This window comes from Colletotrichum scovillei (assembly GCF_011075155.1).
Source record: "Colletotrichum scovillei strain TJNH1 chromosome Unknown Contig00006, whole genome shotgun sequence".
In the NCBI taxonomy this organism is placed as follows: domain Eukaryota; kingdom Fungi; phylum Ascomycota; class Sordariomycetes; order Glomerellales; family Glomerellaceae; genus Colletotrichum; species Colletotrichum scovillei.
In genome coordinates, this window is record NW_023336264.1 from 1,300,692 (window position 1) to 1,317,172 (window position 16,481).

At 53.6% G+C, this 16,481-nt stretch overlaps 9 protein-coding genes across 9 annotated transcripts; 5 read left to right on the forward strand and 4 right to left on the reverse strand.

Moving 5' to 3' along the window:
* Window positions 1-97: 97 nt before the first annotated feature.
* Window positions 98-874, forward strand: HER10_EVM0001465 (uncharacterized protein; the record flags this gene model as incomplete). Its single annotated transcript, XM_035471210.1, has 1 exon — window positions 98-874. One exon carries the CDS (start codon window positions 98-100, stop codon window positions 872-874), a length of 777 nt encoding a protein of 258 aa, XP_035332161.1.
* Window positions 875-1,177: 303 nt separating this feature from the next.
* HER10_EVM0012404 (uncharacterized protein) lies at window positions 1,178-2,422 on the reverse strand (the record flags this gene model as incomplete). Its single annotated transcript, XM_035481800.1, has 1 exon — window positions 1,178-2,422. The coding sequence occupies one exon, from the start codon at window positions 2,420-2,422 to the stop codon at window positions 1,178-1,180; it is 1,245 nt and encodes a 414-aa protein (XP_035333505.1).
* A 477-nt stretch (window positions 2,423-2,899) lies between these two features.
* On the forward strand, window positions 2,900-4,857 carry HER10_EVM0007557 (C6 zinc finger protein; the record flags this gene model as incomplete). The annotated part of the gene is made up of 4 exons (XM_035477110.1): window positions 2,900-3,230; window positions 3,408-3,853; window positions 3,916-4,205; window positions 4,269-4,857. The coding sequence occupies 4 exons, from the start codon at window positions 2,900-2,902 to the stop codon at window positions 4,855-4,857; spliced, it is 1,656 nt and encodes a 551-aa protein (XP_035332890.1).
* Window positions 4,858-5,103: 246 nt separating this feature from the next.
* HER10_EVM0004349 (uncharacterized protein) lies at window positions 5,104-6,045 on the reverse strand (the record flags this gene model as incomplete). The annotated part of the gene is made up of 1 exon (XM_035473998.1): window positions 5,104-6,045. One exon carries the CDS (start codon window positions 6,043-6,045, stop codon window positions 5,104-5,106), a length of 942 nt encoding a protein of 313 aa, XP_035332490.1.
* Window positions 6,046-7,059: 1,014 nt separating this feature from the next.
* On the reverse strand, window positions 7,060-8,632 carry HER10_EVM0013112 (uncharacterized protein). Its single transcript, XM_035482480.1, has 2 exons — window positions 7,688-8,632; window positions 7,060-7,633 (listed from the first exon to the last, which is right to left on the reverse strand). Exons 1-2 carry the CDS (start codon window positions 8,385-8,387, stop codon window positions 7,200-7,202), a joined length of 1,134 nt encoding a protein of 377 aa, XP_035333588.1. The 5' UTR covers window positions 8,388-8,632; the 3' UTR covers window positions 7,060-7,199.
* Window positions 8,633-8,636: 4 nt separating this feature from the next.
* HER10_EVM0006367 (homoserine O-acetyltransferase) lies at window positions 8,637-10,512 on the forward strand. Its single transcript, XM_035475954.1, has one exon. It carries the CDS (start codon window positions 8,858-8,860, stop codon window positions 10,415-10,417), a length of 1,560 nt encoding a protein of 519 aa, XP_035332754.1. The 5' UTR covers window positions 8,637-8,857; the 3' UTR covers window positions 10,418-10,512.
* Window positions 10,513-11,368: 856 nt separating this feature from the next.
* On the forward strand, window positions 11,369-12,872 carry HER10_EVM0010504 (NUDIX domain-containing protein). The gene is made up of 2 exons (XM_035479961.1): window positions 11,369-11,688; window positions 11,752-12,872. Exons 1-2 carry the CDS (start codon window positions 11,470-11,472, stop codon window positions 12,487-12,489), a joined length of 957 nt encoding a protein of 318 aa, XP_035333254.1. The 5' UTR covers window positions 11,369-11,469; the 3' UTR covers window positions 12,490-12,872.
* Window positions 11,369-13,460, reverse strand: HER10_EVM0005552 (NUDIX domain-containing protein). Its single transcript, XM_035475165.1, has 3 exons — window positions 13,251-13,460; window positions 12,850-13,183; window positions 11,369-12,778 (listed from the first exon to the last, which is right to left on the reverse strand). Exons 1-3 carry the CDS (start codon window positions 13,356-13,358, stop codon window positions 12,540-12,542), a joined length of 681 nt encoding a protein of 226 aa, XP_035332647.1. The 5' UTR covers window positions 13,359-13,460; the 3' UTR covers window positions 11,369-12,539.
* A 52-nt stretch (window positions 13,461-13,512) lies between these two features.
* On the forward strand, window positions 13,513-16,441 carry HER10_EVM0010957 (ATP synthase F0). The gene is made up of 6 exons (XM_035480401.1): window positions 13,513-14,783; window positions 14,840-14,953; window positions 15,006-15,138; window positions 15,191-15,617; window positions 15,689-15,893; window positions 15,976-16,441. The coding sequence occupies exons 1-6, from the start codon at window positions 14,441-14,443 to the stop codon at window positions 16,257-16,259; spliced, it is 1,506 nt and encodes a 501-aa protein (XP_035333312.1). The 5' UTR covers window positions 13,513-14,440; the 3' UTR covers window positions 16,260-16,441.
* Window positions 16,442-16,481: the final 40 nt, after the last annotated feature.

Here is a 16,481-nt window from a genome sequence, read left to right on the forward strand (position 1 = left end):
CACTTGCAGGAATTGAATTGTAAAAGTCACAAAGACACGTTTTCGATTCAGCTCAAACTCTCCATCAACAAGGAAAACAACGTGGCTTGGAAGCACAATGGCAGCAGTATCACACGAATCCAGATCTTTGGGCATTGTTTTTGCCCACGGGGGCTTCCACCTCCCCGCTTGTTTTGACCTCGCCAAAGCTCGGCTCGAGAAGGCCGGGTTTTCTCCAGTTGTTGCTGTCCGCCATCCCAGTGTTGGGATCGATCCCAAAATCACCGTTGACGACGATGCCCGGAACATCCAAGCCGAAATTGCCCCCTACTTGGAACAGGGCAAAGAGTTCCTTGCGTTGGCGCATTCATATGGCGGAAGCCCCTTGACCATCGCAGCCAAAGGTCACTCGGTCAAGGAAAGAGCAACCCAGGGTCTCAAGGGCGGCATCCGAGCCATCATTTTCGTTACAGCCAACATGCCCCCCAAGGCTGGCGCCAGCGCACTGAGCGTGCTGCCCCCTGGCTTGGATATTGTCGACATCGCTGATGGCCTGGTGATGGCAAACGCCAAGGCCAAGGCCGCGTTCTACGGCCCTGACATGGACGACAAGTTGGCCGATCAGTGCATGGCGACATTGTTGCCGCAGTCGCAAGAGGCTCTCTTGGGTCCGGCGTCTGTCGGTTCGGAGGAATTAACGGTTCCCGTTTACTACATCCTTTGCGAGAAAGACCAGACAATATCTCCAGCCACACAAGAGCAAATCATCTCGACAATTCCGACGCTTAAGAGAGTTCTGAGAAATCCTGGTGGACATTCGGCCTTTATTACTGAGGTGGAAAAGTTTGTTGAGCAGATCAATGAGATTGCGGATGAGGTGGAGAAAGATCTCTAAAGGTTGTGCTTTCAGTTGAAGGTCATTTCGGCAATGCCAGCCGTTGCTTAAGAATCAAATGTTCCAGGGGCCTGGCATCCGTTTGAAGAGTAGCAATCATATCAAATACCCCTTTCCGACTCTCCCAGTCCATTTCAGGCATCTTCAAGACGTATGCACAAACGCATATGGACTTTTCGCACGAAGACTGACTTGGGATGAAGACTACATGTATCTTCGAACAATCACGCACTATCACTATCTAACGACACGTGCAGGCCGGTTCTCGAAATTGAAGCACTGGGTCCTACATAAACTATCGACTCATGAAATCAACCCTTTTTTAAAGGCCTCCATGATTTGCTTGAATAACTCGTCAGAGTCAGGTCCGACAGGCGTGGCCGCTTCCATCGCCCGATGACAGTCCTCAGGTGTGTATATCAACGTCTGATTGATATACATCTTGGCCTGCTTCGCCGGCTCCCCTGTAAGCCGTACTTTTCTTTCCCAACCACCCGTAATGACGGCTCCCCATGCGCCAAGATCAAGACAACAGTTATAGGATTCCTGCTTGTACTCGTAAAGAGGAAGTCCCAGGAGGTCTGCGGCGGCATTGTATCCCGAAACACGGCCAAGCTGAAGAGCGTGCTGGCAGGACATCAATGCATAGTGACCATCGTTGTCAGAAGCAGCACAAGCAGCATCTCCAGTAGCAAAAACGTGCTCTGATGATGTGGCACGCAGGTAGCGGTCGACGTGAAGGCGCGATAGCTTATCCTTGGGCCCATGGATCTTCTGCGTCAAAGGTGTTGCCCGCACTCCCGCGGTCCAAATGGTCGTCATAGTCTCGATTTTCTCGCCAGTAGCAAGCTGAACACCTCCTGAATCGACCGCTGTAATAGGCGAGGCGAGTCTGAGTTCTATGCCAAGCTCTTCCAGTGCTTGGGTGATGACAGGTCGAGGACCCGGTCCCAGCTCTGGACCAAGCACTCCCGCCGCCTCCACCAAGATAACTCGCGGATTCTGGATTGAACTCAGACGTTTGAGCAATTCTGTCGCTAGCTCAATTCCAGTGAAACCAGCGCCGCATACGACGACAGTGTCGCGAGCAGTGGTTGATGGATAGCTTCCAAGGCGGTTGAGATGCACTTCGAGTTTGACGGCGCCTTCCATCGAATCAACATCATGCGCATGCTGCTCAAGTCCAGATATTTGCTTTGGCCGAACAACCGAGCTTCCAGCTGCAAGAATGAGACGGTCATACGAGGCAAGATGCTCTGTGCCTGCGCTGGACCTATAAGAAACTGTGTGGGAGTGGACATCGATATCATCGACGCTACCATGGATGAATTCGATGCCGCATGCCTTGAATAGTGGTTCGAGATCCTGGCTCATGCTCGACGGATCCTCTTCGTAAAGTCGTGGTCGCATGACAAGAGATGGCTGTGGAGCTAAGACAGTGACTTTGAATGCTTCGGCCTGGCTGTGGATGTTGATGAGACGTTTGGCCGCAAGGGCACTCCAGACACCTGCGAATCCGGCCCCAACGATGACGATCCTGCCGGACATATTTGTATGAGAATGACTGCTGAAAGTTGAGGCTTACAGGAGACGATGAGGTTGCCGAGAAAAAGCTGTCATATGAGTGGGATTGTATGGGTTTTATGTACTTGATTAATCTCAAACCTGTCGCAGTCCGCAGATTCTCAGTATGCAATATTGCCAGCGTCAAGCCTCACGAGCACCTCCTGTTCGATAGGTACGGTTACTTACGATGGGCATTACTGTTCCCGCGTGCTCGTACGAACAAATCAGTTTCCGCATCTTCTCTCAGCGGATTCCCGTTGGGACGTCTCTGACTTCTCCCACGCTAATCTGCTTAGCTCCACGGCTTTGTCGCGAATGTGGTGGCCGGCTGACATCGGGTAACCGATTGACTTACAACGGGTCCCCGAATACCCGAGTCCCCGCAGCCGTCAAAACGGCCGGCGGACATCCGAACTTCTTCCTAACTTCAACTTCACAGACCCGCTGACACATCCACCGATGACCACCCCTGTCGCACCCGCTCATTCGAACGGCGCAGCATCTCGCTCCTCGCTAGCCTGTCTGCCGTGCCGCTCGAGACACTTGAAGTGCGACGGAAAACGACCTCATTGCGATAGATGTGCTGCCGCCGTGAAGGACTGCCAATATGCCCCATCACGCCGGGGCGGCTTGGATCGTGCAGCGCTTGCTGAACGAAGAAAGCGCCTTGCTGTCGCACATAGTGTCGGCAACAGCAGTTCCGAATCACCAACGAGTCTCCCGTCGCAGCAATCAACAGATTCACAGATATTCGGCCAAGACTCTCTTGCTGAGTTGAACCTTGAACTAAGTATTTTCGATGATGCTAGTCTCCAAAATCAAATTCCTACATCTTTTCCGCCCGCAAACTCGACTATACGACTAGATGATCTCGAGAACGACGCATTTATAAACGCATACTACACTAACTTCCACAAATTCCACCCGTTTCTTCTACCGCAGGAGCACTTTACGAGATTTCGTCAAGATCCTAACTGGATTGAACGACTCAGACCATTGATAAGCACTATGCATCTTGTAGGACACATTTACGCTACTAGAAAATGGTCTTCAGAGCTCCAAGATGACGTCGAAAGCCGGCTTTCTGAGCCAGCGCCGAACGACCCGGTCATTGCACAATGCCGGCTACTCTACTCGGTCGCCCTGTTCTGGTACAGCCATAAGTCCGAGGCTAAGCATCAGATGGACCTCGCAGTCCGTTTAGCCCTCGACCTGCAAATGTTCCAAAAAGAGTTCGCAGCAACTCATGGAGCCGAGTCTCCTGTGTTGATGGAATGCTGGAGGCGGACGTGGTGGATGCTGTACATCATCGATGCTTACTACGCTGGGACTCTCGGGACAATGAACTTCGCAGTCGTGGACGTAGACTCCAGCGTAGAACTACCCTGCACGGAGTCAGAATACGAATCTGGGGTAATTGCTATTCCTCGCCAAAGAATTTCAGGGATCATTTGCACTGAACTCACACTTCAAAGGACATCCCGGAACCGCAGACTCTCGAAGATTTCGACCTCCGCGAGTTCGCTTCGGAGGATACGTCCTACTCTTCCTTTGCGTACCTCATCGGCGCTGTAAGATGCGCTGCCCTAGCAATATCTACGACACCGAAGTTGGTTGCCAGAGAGGACTCTATGCGTATGATTGAAGAAGCAGACTCAATCATCGACGGCTGGTCATTACTGCTCCCAGAAGATCGTCGCCATGTCATGTCCAAAACCGGAGAGATTGATGAGCTAATGTTCCAGGCTCATCTCTTGGTCAACGTGTAAGATGAAGTTTTAAATCTTTTGTAAGGCTTGGATCAGCTGATATTCATCCGATGCGTCAGGGCAACCATCGGTTTACATCGACCTCTCTCAGACCTGAGATTCAATCCCGTAGAAGACATCTCTAGCTGTGCAAGGGAGCCTCCTCAAGAAAATCCCGAGACGGAACTTGTCAATGTGCATACCGTGAGAGTTCTTCGGGCAGTGCAAGCACAGGTGAGGCTATTAACGTTACCAACCGAACGGTTCCATCACACTCCATTCACCACCTGTATGATAAGTGAAGGTACATTGGCGCTGCTATCGGCCTGCAGTTTTCTACTCAAGGGAAAAGAGCTCGCTGTCGCGCGAGATCAGATCCGGATGACGATCGGTTGCCTCAAGACTTTGGGGCAAGTGTGGCCCAGAACAGCCAAGAACGTACGGGAGATCCAGACGATTGCTCAGCATGTACTTCGTCTCAAACCCAGGCTGAATGGGGAGAGGGCTGCCACAGATACTGCCGGAAGTCTTGCCGTGACTGATAAAGGCGATGCGGCGAATTCGAATTTCCAGACCAATATGTCAAGCGGCGAGAGTGAGGTGTTCGCCTCGCTGGGTACCATGGATGATGTTTGCAGGTGGTATAACATCGAGAGCATTGGTTTGTAGCTTTCACAGTGGGTGCAAAATGACATTTAGTTACCTTTAGAATGTCCTCAATGAGGGCAGTGTCAAAAGAAAACTTCGCTAGAGGATTTCCATGCGAAACTTAGTGGAAGTCCTCGACCGAGCAATTATCGAAAGCATTGGATGTCCACGTCGCACAGCTAACTGTGTAGGGTGAGACTTGGCACTCTTGAAATTGGATCTTTCATGATGCTGCTAAGTAACAAGATTCCAGTGTGTATACATCTACTAAAACTCAACGACGACTTTATGACCTCTACCCCTCTGTCGGGCACACTTCCAAGCTTGCTCCGCCTCTGTAAATGGGAATGACTTCACCGCCAGAGCTTTCAAGGCGCCCGCTTCAACCATCTCAGATGCCCTACATAGCCTCTCAGCATTGGGAGATACAATAAAGTACTTGTATCGCACTCCAGGCATTCTAAATGAATCTTCCGGTACGGCATCTCCGAGCGCCCAAGGAGGTGGTGGATCAGCGACAGTAATGATCATCCCATGCTCAGCCACGACCTTCCAGGCATCACTCAGGATACTCCCGCCAACTGCGTCGATGACAACATCCACACCACCAATTGTGGAGGCCCAGCCTGGGTCATTGTAATTCAAGACCTCGGCGCCTAGCTGCTTCAAGTTCTCGTGATTTCGCAGCGAAGCCAGCGCGATGACATGAGCGCCGGTAAGCTGAGTAACCAACTGAACCGCATTGACACCAACTGCGCCAGAAGCTCCAGTGACTAGGACTGTCATACCTGGAGTGATCTCTCCTTGGTCAATGATAGCCTCCCATGCCGTGAGCACTGGTATCGGAAGTGCTGCAGCCTCGAGATGAGAGATGCAAGTCGGTTTCGGAGCAACCTCGTCTGGTAAGCAGGCGACGTATTCAGCTTGGCATTGTCCACGGTCTGCCGATGTGAATGCATAGACATCTTGGCCGATGGAAAGGTTTCCGGTGTAGTCTGGGCCGAGTTCGGCGATGTTTCCTGATAGCTCGTGGCCGGGGATCCGGGATGCGGTTTCGTAAAGTTCGGGCCAGGTGAGTTCGTCGCCGGTGACTCCGGCAGCGTGAGCCCGAACCAGGATTTCGGCGCCTTCAGGTGAGGGTTTTGGCATGTTTGGATTGAGAATGATTTTGGGTGACATTTTGTCACCCATAATCTGGACCGCTTTCATCTTCTTCGTCATTGCGCCTTCAGAGCTGGTGTTGTTGCTCGGGTTTAGGGTCGCTGAACCAAGTGGGAACGAGAGGCAGGTGCTTTGAATGTGAACCGCTGTTTTGTGCTACAGAAAAGCACTTGTTGTATAGCGTGAGGTAGCTTCCGCGATTGTTTTCACCTGCGAATTCGGATACGATTCTGCTTGCTTTATCCCTTCAGCATTGGCTGATGCTCCTCCCGGGAACCCGTTCGGGCGGGAATTCGTTGACGGCGCTTGCGAGTACCCGCAAGTACGTACCACCCGCCCCGGGTATCCGTGAACTCGGGTATCCACTTCCCCGACGGCGGCGACGACCCGGGTCGGGCATCTGCAAAATGAAAGAATGGGATGAGCTAGCGAGAACTTCACTCATTATGTCCGGCGCCCGTGCTCAATTTATTTAATAAGAGTGTCTTCAAACCAATCTAGTTATTTTCACTTAAGTCGCACGACCAGGAGAAAGAAATTCAGCACTATAAATAAATCATCCTATAAATCGAATCGAAGAGACCGACAGCTAGGTCAGTTGAACGACACAAATACCTTTTACATGTGTTAATGATGATGAACTCAAGCATGACTCGACCCCGCGAAACAGTCAAAGTCCTTTATGACTACAAACTAGCAAACGCTGAGGGAAAATCCATAGTTGGCCTCGAAGTAACCTACCCGCCCAACGGTGCCACTCCTCCCCACCGACACGCAGGCGCCACTGTTGTGGTCCATGTCATCGAGGGAAAGCTTCTTAGTGGCATGAACGGGAATCCGCCCAAGGTATACGAGGAGGGGGAAAGCTTCATGGAGCTGCCTGGCTGTCATCACACGGTGGGAGAAAACCCTAGCAGCGAGAATCGTGCGGTACTTGTTGCAGTCTTCGTCGTGGATACTGAGGTCTTGAAGTCGGGCTACGACGGGCTTACGGTGCTAGACGAGGGGTATTGAAATCCGGTCTGGCAAGGCATAAATATCACATACAGGCAGGCTATGAGTTGGGTACTACTCCATGGCAAACCTTCTGAGAGGCATCGCTGTGCGCGGCGACAATCTCATTACAGTGGTCATGAAACGTGAAAATTAGGGGGAATAGTATACAGGCTGGTGCGGATCGTAAACGCTGCAATAACTGTCTCTCAAACAGCCCAGTAAATCTCAACCTTGACGCTCTCCACGTAATTGGCCCAGCCACCGAACCTCGCCTTGCCCCATACCGTGACCACATCTCCCAGCTTCAGATTGCGCACAAACTTTCCAGTCCCGGTGCCCTTGCCCCGACCTATCTCAGCTAATCGGTCGGCTTCGGGCGACTCTGGGTGGATGTCGTCGGTCCAAGACCACACCACCTCGTGGTCCATAAAGTCCCTGTTAGCAGTCTTGTTGGTTTGTATCTTGAGGTTCTCGAGTGGGTGCATAGCATGGGAGTAGGCAAGCTTCCCGTCGGCGGTCGCTAGGACGGGAGGATATATCGACTGAAGGCCGCAGGTGCACAGGTTCGTTTCGCTGATGGCGGCTGCCTCTTCGGACTCGCTATCCGAGCTTTCCGCTGCTGTCTTGCAGGATCCATCGCCTGTTTCGTTAATGCTTAGCAGGGTTTCGTACCACGAGCAGAAGGATAGCTTACAGGTACGCTCATTGTCAAACTTCTCCAAACCAGCCTCGAACCAGGACCAAGATCCTCGATAGGACCCACGATCGCCGTGTCCACCTCCCCAGCCCTGATCTTTACTCCGCAACTTGAAGACGATCTTCCGCACCGGGTGGGTCAGAGTGGGCGGCGCCTTCATGGATCCTGTGAAGTATTCTCTCGGGGCCTCGGAGACGATCTCGGTGGGGCTCGACGTGGGTTCGAGGAGCGTTAGGTTGCGGAGCGGCTCCGTAACGGGGGACCCATCACCCGACTTGGGCGGGAGCGGCGCGGTCTTGAATGCCGGACCGACCTTTTTGAAGTCGAGAAATCCGATGGGTGGACACCGCAGGATGAACTTGTTCTCGTCTCTGGTGGTGCCGACAACGCGGAGCGCGTCGCGGAGGGGCGTGACTGCGTGGTAGATGCTGGCTTCGGAATGCGGCCAGTATTCGGCCTGATCGATGATGAGGTCTAGGATTTCGGGAGGGAAGTTGAAGGCCCTTTCGAGCATGACGCGGACGACGATGACATCGACGTGCGAGGGCTTGTAGTTTCCGGGTTCCTGCGGGCTTGGCCCGGAATGGTCGTCGTGGGTGTCTGATTGCATGATGCCGACGGCTCTAGCGATGATGGCACCGGCTGCTACTGTTGCAAAGGTTCCGGCGTATTGTTGGAATTGGGAGAAGAAAGACATGTACGGATACACGGGAGGAGTAATCTGAGGAATTTAGAAAGAGGAATGGTGGGAAGAGGGGTAAGAAGATGTGAAGGCGCCGGTTTCGTAGGGATCTCGTGGTTGTGGTACAACAGTACGTGTGGAGGCGACGTCAGCTCATGGCAACTTCAAAGGTTCATTTCGGGGTCGGTGCACGGAGGCCTGCAGCTTTAAATTGACGTCAGTGGGGATATGGATCTGATAGTGGGGTTGCGAAATGTCACTGACAGGACCCCTGCTCGATGCGATAAGCTGTTCTTATCGATTGTTATCACGTGAAATTACACCATCGTTAGCCACTGACTGAAGACAATGGGTCGTCACCGAAGGAGCTCCCGCTTACAAACCGAGAGCCGATGGCGTCGATATTTCTGTCGCAAGTGACCTGAAAGATGGTCCCAGACCTTTCATAATTCCCAATTGCCAGTTTTTTGTCAGTATTGGTTGTGATGAAGTGCCAAAGAATCGCCTCGCAGGCCCTTCGCCAGGCTCGCGCACCAGCGTCGCGCGTCCAAGCTCCCTCCGTTTTCCGGAGCTCCAAAGCCGCGGCGGCTGCTCCTCTTGGCAACCGACAATGCGCCCACCAATTCCACTCCAAGCCGGCGCGGAAGGCTTCGAACAGCCCCGGCGATGCGTCGAATCCGGCAATGGCATTTCCATGCCTTGACGCCCTCGAGAACCGATCCGCGAGCCTCGAAGCACGGTACGAATCGAGCGGCCCCGAGCCGTCTTATACCGCCGGCGCGACAGAAGTATACCACTGCAAGGACCCTCTCCTGCTCGACTGGGGCGGTGTTCTACCTGAATTCGACATCGCATATGAATCGTGGGGCAAGATGAACGCCGACAAGTCCAACGTCATTCTTTTGCACACTGGCCTCTCGGCGTCGTCTCACGCGCATTCGACAGAGAGCAACCCCAACCCCGGTTGGTGGGAGAAGTTCATCGGACCGGGGTTGGCTTTGGATACCGATAAATACCACGTCATCTGCACAAACGTAATAGGAGGCTGCTACGGCTCAACAGGACCGAGCAGTATCGACCCAGCAGACGGACAGCGGTACGCGACAAGATTTCCCATCTTGACTATGGAGGACATGGTGCGCGCGCAGTTCCGCCTCCTCGACGGCCTCGGCGTAGACAAGCTCTACGCCAGCGTCGGCTCGAGCATGGGCGGCATGCAATCGCTCGGCGCAGGCGTCCTCTTCCCGGACCGCGTCGGCCGGATCGTCTCCATCAGCGGCTGCGCCCGATCACACCCCTACAGCATCGCGATGCGCCACACGCAGCGGCAGGTGCTGATGATGGATCCGAACTGGAACAGAGGATTCTACTACGGCAGGGTGCCGCCGCACGCGGGAATGAAGCTCGCGCGCGAGATCGCGACTGTCACGTATCGGTCGGGACCGGAGTGGGAGCAGAGGTTCGGCAGGCGGAGGGCGGACCCAAGCAAGCCGCCTGCGCTGTGCCCTGATTTCTTGATCGAGACGTACCTCGACCACGCGGGTGAGAAGTTCTGCTTGACGTATGATCCGAACAGTTTGCTGTATGTCAGCAAGGCGATGGATCTTTTCGATTTAGGGAGAGAGAACCAGGTCGCTGCCAACGCTAGGAGGGCAGAGCGCGAGAAGCTTCTGCAATCTGGAGAGTCGCCAGCGCGCAACGATGCCGCCTGCAGTCTTACGCTGCCCGAGAAGCCCTATGTGGAGCAGCCAGAGTCCAACGCCGGCGCGGCAGATCAACCGGTCGAAATGTCCTCCCGGCCGCCTGAAGACCTCATTGCCGGCCTTGCGCCTTTGAGAGACACTCCTGCTCTCGTGATTGGTGTGGCGAGTGACATCCTCTTCCCCGCGTGGCAGCAGAGGGAAGTGGCCGAGGCATTGAAGCTCGCAGGTAACAGGAACGTTGCGCACTACGAGCTTAGTGAGGAAATGAGCTTCTTTGGGCACGACACGTTCTTGTTGGATCTCAAGAACATTGGTGGAAACTTGAAGAATTTCCTAGGATAAATCAGCCAAGGGGAGACCAGCGGTCCAGCGAACGGGAACATGTAAAAGGTTGTTGGAGTTGAGGTAAATTTACTGCACGAAATATGTCTATGGGGAATGTTTGACTTGCATATGTAGCCATGTACAGCATCCAGGCAGGAAAAGCATTGACGATTATAAATCTTTGGATTGGTTCTCTTGGTCTGCGGGCTTCCTGTGTAGCCGACACTCGATCTTCTGTCTCTTGTTCTGCTGATGCTGCCAAAAAAAAAAAAAAACTTACCTTGCTTGGGACGGACTTCGTCACAACGATACCTAAACGTACGCAAAAAAAGAGTTCACTACCGGTGTGGCTACATCTCCTGGCAATTATTATGGTGCTCACGCTGGGATCGTATGCGGACTCGAACTCGTAGCCAGTCGATTAGGCTATTAGGGGGTATTGTCGACCTTTTAACCATTTCACCACCCAGCCAGTTTGTCCTGACCAACCGACCTAGGAAGGCGCCTGCTGTTGCTGGTGACAGGAATGAGATTGAAGGGGTGTATATAGGCTCCTTGCGCAGTTCTAGTCATTTGATGTGGAAGCACCGGCCAGCCAGCACCTTCCAGTCAAGATAATGTGGCCCCCGGCAGGATGATACAGTATCGTGAGACCATTGCTCGTAGTGCAAGGCTCCATAGTATGAAGCAGGAAGGAGCTGGACTATAGACACCTCGCTTACCTCTACGCATCGTAGGCTAGATGCTAGAGCGGGTGTCTATCTGAAGTAAATAATGCGATGATCGAGGACCTAACGACGAGAGAACAGAGCAAAATAAAGGATTGAAACGGCGGGTGGGACCTAGCTATAGGCTTGCCAAGTGAGCATCAGGTACTTAGGTTTAAAACAGCCTCCGTTGATCAACGGCTAGCGAGTCTCCGGGTTGTGCAGGGGTAAGCTCTCCACAACCCCGGTCAAAGCTCTTCCGGCAGGCACTAAGGTAAGTCGGAGGAAGCCCCGCCAATCCCATTCATTGGTCTGACGTCAATCAATTCATCTTCGTCAACACTCCACGACCATCTCAATGAAATGAGAGTCGCCGCACTCCTGTTTCGGCAAAGAGGTCTCAACCCGAGACTAAGAGCGAAGGATTTTCGATCGGCTCACATACGACCAGGCATTCCAAACGCACATCCAAGCATCATCGCCCGAACCATGTCGACGGTCACACTGAAAGACAGCGGTATCCAGGTCGAGCTGCCTAATGGCCTATCGGAAGACCAACTACTAGGTTTCCGACCATTTAACGTGTGAAGCTACTTCTAATGTTCTCCCTTCAAGAACGAGGAACAGCGCTGACTGTCAAGCTAGGATTGGGTCAAGGGCCTCAACAACTCCCTAAGCCTACAAGCCAAGAGCAAAGACCACCCATTCCACGAAGACCCCTACCGCCTACGCGGCATCACAGTTCAGGCCTTTGACATCTTTGGATCCGGCCGCGTCGGGTTCCTCAAGGTGAGGGCCGATGTCAAGAATGAGGCGGGAGAGGGTCTCCCAGCCAGCGTATTCCTTCGCGGACCCAGCGTCGGCATGCTGGTGATGCTCATCCCCGATGACGCCCCGCCCGACAGCGATGAGCGGTACGTCGTGCTGACGGTACAGCCCCGCGTGCCGGTCGGTAGTCTCTCATTCGTTGAGCTACCCGCTGGCATGGTCGACGACAGCGGTAGCTTCGCAGGCGCGGCGGCAAAAGAGATCAAGGAGGAGCTTGGTCTAGAGATCCACGAATCGAAACTGACGTGCCTGAGCGAGCTGGCCGGCGCGGCCACATCATCTGGGAACGAAGCTGATGAGGGCCTGGCAGAGGCGATGTACCCCTCTGCCGGCGGCTGTGACGAGTTCGTGACGCTGTACAGCCACGAGAAGAGGATCCCTCGCGAGCAATTGAAGGAGTGGAGCGGCAAGCTGACTGGGCTGCGGGATCACGGGGAGAAGATCACGCTGAAGCTCGTGTCGATGAAGGATCTGTGGCGGGAGGGCGCGCGGGACGCAAAGTGTCTCGCGGCCGTGGCTCTTTGGGAGGGACTCCGGCGCGAGGGCAAGTTATGAGTTATGGCGGCACGATGAAAGGGGTAACGAGTGTCAGGCATGCAGCATCATCATAGCTTGAATTTCTTTGCTAACTCGATGCCTTCGGCAATGGTCCCCACGCGGGCATCGATGGCGTAGCCTTCCTTTTCCAGACGAACGCATTCTGCCCAAAAGTTGGAGAGCGGCACGGTGAAGACCTCGATGAATTCTCCTTCTTCCAGCTCGGCCTTTGGGTTTTGGTTCTCGGGGAGGGAGGTGTCGATGGTGACGTGGATCATGCGGAGGTTCGTGTTGCAGAAGCCGGGGTCTTGAAAGCAAACCGACGTGAGCTGCGCACGAGCTAAAGGGGATGAATGGGCCTAATGGAATATAACATACCATTGAACATGATGGGAGTGGTCTCAGACACTTTACCAACGTATCCCGTCTCCTCCTTGAGCTCGCGAACGGCAGCCTGCTCGGCCGTCTCGCCCTCGTCAACGAGTCCCGCGGGGACCTCGATGCAGATCTTGTCAATGGGCGGACGGTATTGCTTCTGGAGGATGATCTCGGGGCCGGTGGGCTTCTCGAGGATGGCGACGATGCCGACGCCGTCAATCTCGCCGTTCTTGGGGCGGGTGCGGCGCTCGGCGGATTCCCAGGTGCGAGCGTTACCGTTCTGGTCGTCGTAGTTGATCTTGATGAGCTTGATCCAGCGAGCCTCGCCCTCGCCCTGCGGTTCTATGGGTCAGATAGGGTACGGGATAGTAGATTGATTGGAATCAGCTGTGTTCGCTTACTAGAGGGCCGGTGGCGGTCACTTTGGCAGACATTGTGGACGTGTTGATGCTAACGTAAGGTACCTTAGACTTGGAGTTGGAGGAGAGGTGTCGGAGCTTCGGCGGCATGGCGGGGTAGCTTCTGTCACTGCCACCCTGGGCTGGCTGGTGCTCGCGACCCCGCGGTGGTCACCTCACTTAGTCATCACGCATCTCTTGCCTGCATAACGCTTTCCAATTGAGCATTCCTAAGGAGGCAGGAAGTGTATCAATTTCGAGCGACAGATGCTCGACTATAATCATCAAATAGGGCTTGCGTACCCTGTCCGCAACGTATGGTCGATAGAGACTTCTCCGAATAAGGCGTCCGGGCAGAATGTCGACCACTCATTCAGTCTCACTGCAAGGATCTTGGAGCGTCCAACAACAACATTAGCGACGTCTCTTCCGCCCTCTGAGACGTTCTGTCTTGCGATACAAGTTGAACAAGAGCGGCCTCGGTCCGAGAACGCTATCTTAGCCTCGTAAGGTAGCATTCTATGTCAACGTTCCTGGACGCGTCACCACATCAATCGCTAATAAGCTTTTGGCCACCGCCCCAAGTCTGGAGATGTCCCAGGGACCCCTGCGCGAAAGATACTCATCGGGTTGAATGGTCATGGACGTTTGGACGAACCTCCCATCCACAGATCGTCGGAGAGTCCTCGGAGAAAGCTTTCCGAAAGACTTATCCGAGAGGAAGAGAACGGGGGGGGAAACACGAGATCGTTATCGCTTCTGGAAGGGCACGCACGACGTCCAGGTCAACCAACGAGCAAACTTGCGTCTTCGGGCTTCTATTGCGCCGACGAGTGTAAGACGCACGAGGCCCTTGACGTTGCGTTCCCACCGCGACTAACTGCATGCGCTACGGTACCGGACTGGCCAACTTGGGCGGTCCACGACCAGGGTCCATTCCTCCGTATTACAGTTAAAGGCCGCCGACTGGTTAGCCACGCGACGCCTGCATCCCATTCATCGACCTTCCTCTCCGGGAAGGATTGACCAATTCATATCCCTCGGCACCGCACTTGGTGATACTTGAGACCCTGGCTTCAACGCAGACTTATACTTCTTCATACTTCCTTGAGACGTTCAATTTTTTTCTTTTGTCGGCTTCTTTGTCTTTTCGAAACACTCTTTTAGTCGTCACGGACGACATATGCTCCAAGATGGCACCCACTGAAGCATTAGACGACCGCAATGGCGACATCGAAAGCAGGCCTGAAGAAGAGACGCCGTTATTGTCACACGACTTGCCACCCACAGTCGCTCCGAGCCGTAGATACCAGCTAAAGGTCATTGGTCTGGCAATGACCTTTATTCTCATCGTCGAGGTTGGCGCCTATCTTCAGATCCCGCCTTCATATCAGCTCATGGAGGAAATTATCTGTCGCCAACGCTATCCCGACCACATCATCTCGGCCGAGGATGATGATGTATGCAAAGGGCCGGATGTACAAGGCCAGCTAGCCATGATTAAAGGCTGGCAGAACTCATTCGACTGCGTCCCATGTATGTCTCATCCTCAAACCCCAACTGTCAGCGCCGGCTAATTGTTGTATTTGCAGCTTTGCTCACTGCGATTCCCTACGGAGTTATCGCAGATAAGTATGGCCGCCGGCCAGTCCTATCTTTGGCCATGTTCGGTATCACGCTGGAGCTTGTCTGGATGCTGCTACCCCGTAGGTTATGAACATACCTCTTCTACCGGTAAACTTTGCTCATTGACGACAGTTCTGTGGCCCAACGTTCTCCCTCTTTGGACCATGTGGTTCGGAGCAGCTTTCCAATTCATAGGTGGAGGCGCAGGCATGATTCAAGCCATGACCTGGACCATGATCTCTGACGTCGTCCCCATTTCCAGCCTGTAGGGTTCGTCCATTGCCGGGATCACTCAATCAGACGCTCACGTATGATAGGACCGCAGTTTACTACAAGATTGGCGCAATCGCGCTTGCGGGAGAGCTTGTAGTTGCGCCTCTCAGCGCCTACCTTTTGAGCAAGAACCCATGGTTGCCTCTTAGCGTCGGCATGGTCCTCTTAATCATCGGCACATGTCTGCCGCCTTTCATCCCAGAAACCCTGGATCTCCGCCGCGCCGCCGATCAGGAGGTCGAGCAGACACTCTCGCGGTCCGAAGAAGACGCGAGGGACAAGCGCACGCTCAAGCAGCAGATCATATTTGCTGTGAAGAACGACATGGGCCATGTCTATACCTTTTTGATCAAGTCCAAGAGCGTGATTTCTCTTGTTCTCGGCTTCAACCTCACAGTCATAGTCAAGTATGTCAAGATAGACATCATGTCACAATACGTGCACAACTTGCTGGGCTGGTCTTGGGCAAAGGTGAGTCGATGTCGCGCCGTCTCAGTCACGCACCGTGCGGTTCGTATCTGACAAATCTCTGCGACACGCAGGCAACGCTCTTGGGAACCGTCTCAACGGTTACAAACATGGTCATGCTGCTCGCCATTCTCCCCGCGCTGAGCTGGCTGATCACCAAGCGTACGGGAGTGCATCCTCTGGTTCGGGACCTCTGGCTCACTCGAATGAGCGGCATCCTCCTGGCTGTCGGGTGCTTCATGGTGGCCATTGCATTCGCACCTTGGTTCTTAATCACTGGTATGTTTCCCCTCTTTACTAACCACCTGCATCGGGCTGGCTCTGCTCCTCAGACACCCGGATATGCTGACCTTTCGTATAGCCCTCATCATCTTCTCCATGGGAACCGTTTACACAAATATCTGCCGAGCCATCCTTAACGCCGTAGTCGAGCCGCACACGATCGGTACCCTAAACACGGCCATCACCTGGGTGGAACAAGTGAGCCTGCTGGTTTCGGCTCCGGTGATCTCGGGCTTGCTGAAAGCTGGCAACTCGGCAGGAGGCATATGGCTCGGTCTGCCGTATATGGCTGCGACTGTCATGGCTATTGCTGGTACTGTGATTGCGTTTGCCTATCGTTTGCCTAGAGACAAGATTCGATAGATGTCTACCTTGTTGTTGTCTAGAGGGATAGACGTCGATGCACGGAATACATGTCCATTATAATATAGAGAGATGTACATCCCGAATACAGTTATCTTCAATCTCTCTGTTTGAAAAGTACAAAGGGCAAATTCATTGAGATTAAAAAGCTGCTGCGAGTAAAGAAGGGAGATGGCAAGATTCGAGGTCATTGATAGATGGGAATCTACGCCCCGATGGACA

Bases quoted from the DNA above. Each gene is read 5' to 3' on its own strand.
- HER10_EVM0013112 (XM_035482480.1), bottom strand. From the start codon at position 8,387: ATGTCTTTCTTCTCCCAATTCCAACAATACGCCGGAACCTTTGCAACA. The intron at 7,634-7,687 runs GTAAGCTATCCT...TTAACGAAACAG, and splicing joins GTTTGACAATGAGCGTACCT to GCGATGGATCCTGCAAGACA.
- HER10_EVM0006367 (XM_035475954.1), top strand. From the start codon at position 8,858: ATGAAGTGCCAAAGAATCGCCTCGCAGGCCCTTCGCCAGGCTCGCGCA.
- HER10_EVM0010504 (XM_035479961.1), top strand. From the start codon at position 11,470: ATGAGAGTCGCCGCACTCCTGTTTCGGCAAAGAGGTCTCAACCCGAGA. The intron at 11,689-11,751 runs GTGTGAAGCTAC...CTGTCAAGCTAG, and splicing joins TAGGTTTCCGACCATTTAAC to GATTGGGTCAAGGGCCTCAA.
- HER10_EVM0005552 (XM_035475165.1), bottom strand. From the start codon at position 13,358: ATGCCGCCGAAGCTCCGACACCTCTCCTCCAACTCCAAGTCTAAGGTA. The intron at 13,184-13,250 runs GTAAGCGAACAC...ATAGAACCGCAG, and splicing joins TGACCGCCACCGGCCCTCTA to GGCGAGGGCGAGGCTCGCTG. The intron at 12,779-12,849 runs GTATGTTATATT...TTTGCTTTCAAG, and splicing joins CACTCCCATCATGTTCAATG to ACCCCGGCTTCTGCAACACG.
- HER10_EVM0010957 (XM_035480401.1), top strand. From the start codon at position 14,441: ATGGCACCCACTGAAGCATTAGACGACCGCAATGGCGACATCGAAAGC. The intron at 14,784-14,839 runs GTATGTCTCATC...TTGTATTTGCAG, and splicing joins CTCATTCGACTGCGTCCCAT to CTTTGCTCACTGCGATTCCC. The intron at 15,618-15,688 runs GTGAGTCGATGT...TGCGACACGCAG, and splicing joins TGGGCTGGTCTTGGGCAAAG to GCAACGCTCTTGGGAACCGT.